The following is a 2,291-nucleotide window of genomic DNA, read 5'->3' as shown; positions in this document are numbered from 1 at the left end:
CGCCGCTCCCGAGCCCCGGCCAGCGCCGGCAGCGCCGCCCAGAGCGACTCCAGCTCCCGGATCCGGCGGGACACGGCGGCCGCGGGGTCCGGGCAGCCGGGAGTGGGGCCCGGGGGTCCCTCAGGGCCTTCTGGGCTTCCCACAGCGGGTTCCGAGGGTCTGGAGGCGGATGCCGAGAGTCCCTCCGAGGATCCAGGGGTGGACTCCACGGGTCCAGCAGCACGTCCCAGGGATGCGCTCTTGGATTCCGGGGGTACCGGGGGAGGTTCCGTGGATTTGGCGGTGGATCCAGCAGCGGATTCCGCGGGTGTCGCGCTTCCCATCGATCCGGCAGCGGATCCCGTTGATCCAGGGGTGGCTTCCATGGATCCGGCGGTTCCGTCAGGGTCTCCCTGCGCCAGCAGCTCCCGGCCCCGCTCCAGCAGCTGCTCCAGCGGCCCCGCGCGTCCCCCCAGCGCCCCTCGGATGGCCTCGAGCTGGCTCAGCATCCGCAGGGCCCCCGGCAGGTCCCGGCCCAGCTCCGGGCAGCGCAGGAGCCGCTCCTGCTCTCGCATCCAGGCCTCTTCCTCGCCCGCATCCCACAGGAACTTCCAGAGGCGCCGGGAGCGCTCCAGCCGCAGCCGCCGCTGCGCCGACAGCGCCGAGAGCCCCCGGTAGCGCAGCTCCAGAGCCGCCACCCGCGCCCGCAGCTGCTCCGGGGGGCACGGGCGGTACCCTGGGGGCACGGGCGGGGGTCAGCGGGGCTTGGCAGGACCCGGGGGTCCCAGGGATTGGGGGTCCTGGGGTCTGGAATCCCCAGGGTTGAGGGGTACGGTGTTTGGGGATCCCAATTTTTGAGGGTCCCAAGGTCTGGGATTCTGGGATCCCGAGGATTTGGGAGAGGCAGCGTTTAGGGGTCCTGGGGGTCTGGGATTTGGAGGTCCCAGGGTTCAGGGATCCCATGTTTTGGGGTCTCAGTTTTTGGGGGTCCTGAGGTTTGAGGGTCCGTTTTGGGGTTCTGGTAGGTCCCAGTTTTGGGGAGGTGCGTGGGGGTCCCAGGATTCAAGTGTCCTTGGGTTTGGGGGTTCCAGGGCATCACAGGGGTCCCAATTTTGGGGGTCACTCACCGCCCCCCTCCCCGAGGAAGCGCTCGGCCGCCGCCCCCACACTCCGGACCCTCTCGGCCTGAGCCGCCACGTCCCCCTCGACCAGGGCGTGGATCTGCAGCAGATCGTCCACCTGGCTCAGGTGCTGCCCGAAATCCCGCGACTGCAGCCGCACCTGGGGACCCGGGGGACACGGGGAGGGGGTCACCGGGAGAGGGTCCCACCAGGGGACCCCACCCCCCTCGGTCCCCTCCCCACCTCCATCTCCTCCATCCAGCCCATCAGGTGCTCCAGGTCGCGCAGGAGCCGCTGCAGCTCCAGGTGCGCCCGGAGCCGCTCTCGCCTCGCCGCCACCTGCGCCCGCAGCGCCTCCCAAAGCGACACCACGTGGTCGCGCCGTGTCGCGATACCGCTCATGTCGTGATAGCGCTCGGCCTCCAGCTCGGCGGCCACGGCGGTGACGGCGCGAACGCGGCTGCCGTAGGCGGCGATGTCGCTCTCGATGGCCTCGTGTTTGCGCAGAGCGGCCTCGACCCCCCCCAGGGACCCCCCGAAATTGTCCTGGGAGGGGAAAAGGGAGGTGAGGGGTTGGGACACTCCAGGGACCCCCCGAAATTGTCCTGGGAGGGGGGAAAGGGACGTGAGGGGCTGGGACACTCCAGGGACCCCCCCCCGAAATTGTCCTGGGGAGGGGAAAAGGGAGGTGAGGGGTTGGAACACTCCAGGGACCCCCCGAAATTGTCCTGGGAGGGGGAAAGGGACGTGAGGGGTTGGGACACTCCAGGGACCCCCCGGAATTGTCCTGGGGAGGGGAGGAAAAGGGACGTGAGGGGTTGGGACACTCCAGGGACCCCCCGGAATTGTCCTGAAAGGGACGTGAGGGGTGACAAAGGAGGGGGACGCGCCCTGAAATTGTCCTGGTGGGGACAGGGGGGTCCCCTGTGCCACAGGGTTGTGATTTGGGGGTGTTCTGGGGTTGATTTGGGGTCGCGGGGGGTGTCGGGGGTCGCTGGGTGGGGGGTCCCGGTGTCACCTGTGCCACCAGGCGCTGGTTGTCCCCCAGCCAGGTCTCCCTGAGGGCGGCCTTGCGGTGGAACCTCGCCGCCAGCTGCTCCAGGTGCTGCTGCCGGAGCAGCTCCGAGCGCAGCGCCAGCTCCCGGCCGTGCTCCGCCTTCTCCAGCCGCTCCCACGCCTGCGGGCACCGCA

General features: G+C 70.0%; 1 protein-coding gene across 1 annotated transcript in view; it reads right to left on the bottom strand.

The window, feature by feature from the left end:
• Positions 1-2,286, bottom strand: part of LOC107199096 (spectrin beta chain, non-erythrocytic 1) — a gene marked incomplete at its 5' end in the record, with an annotated part of 14,467 nt that extends 12,181 nt beyond the window's left edge. Inside the window, 4 exons of the mRNA XM_033511672.1 lie at positions 4-715; positions 1,107-1,260; positions 1,344-1,646; positions 2,119-2,286. Coding sequence (XP_033367563.1) covers positions 4-715; positions 1,107-1,260; positions 1,344-1,646; positions 2,119-2,286 — 1,337 coding nt within the window. The remainder of the gene's footprint in view (positions 1-3; positions 716-1,106; positions 1,261-1,343; positions 1,647-2,118) is intronic.
• Between the last annotated feature and the right edge of the window lie 5 nt (positions 2,287-2,291).

The sequence above is a fragment of the Parus major genome, unplaced genomic scaffold, assembly GCF_001522545.3.
Source record: "Parus major isolate Abel unplaced genomic scaffold, Parus_major1.1 Scaffold433, whole genome shotgun sequence".
Taxonomy (NCBI): domain Eukaryota; kingdom Metazoa; phylum Chordata; class Aves; order Passeriformes; family Paridae; genus Parus; species Parus major.
Note: the sequence above shows the minus strand (reverse complement) of the source record. Positions and strands in the feature narration are given on the sequence as shown.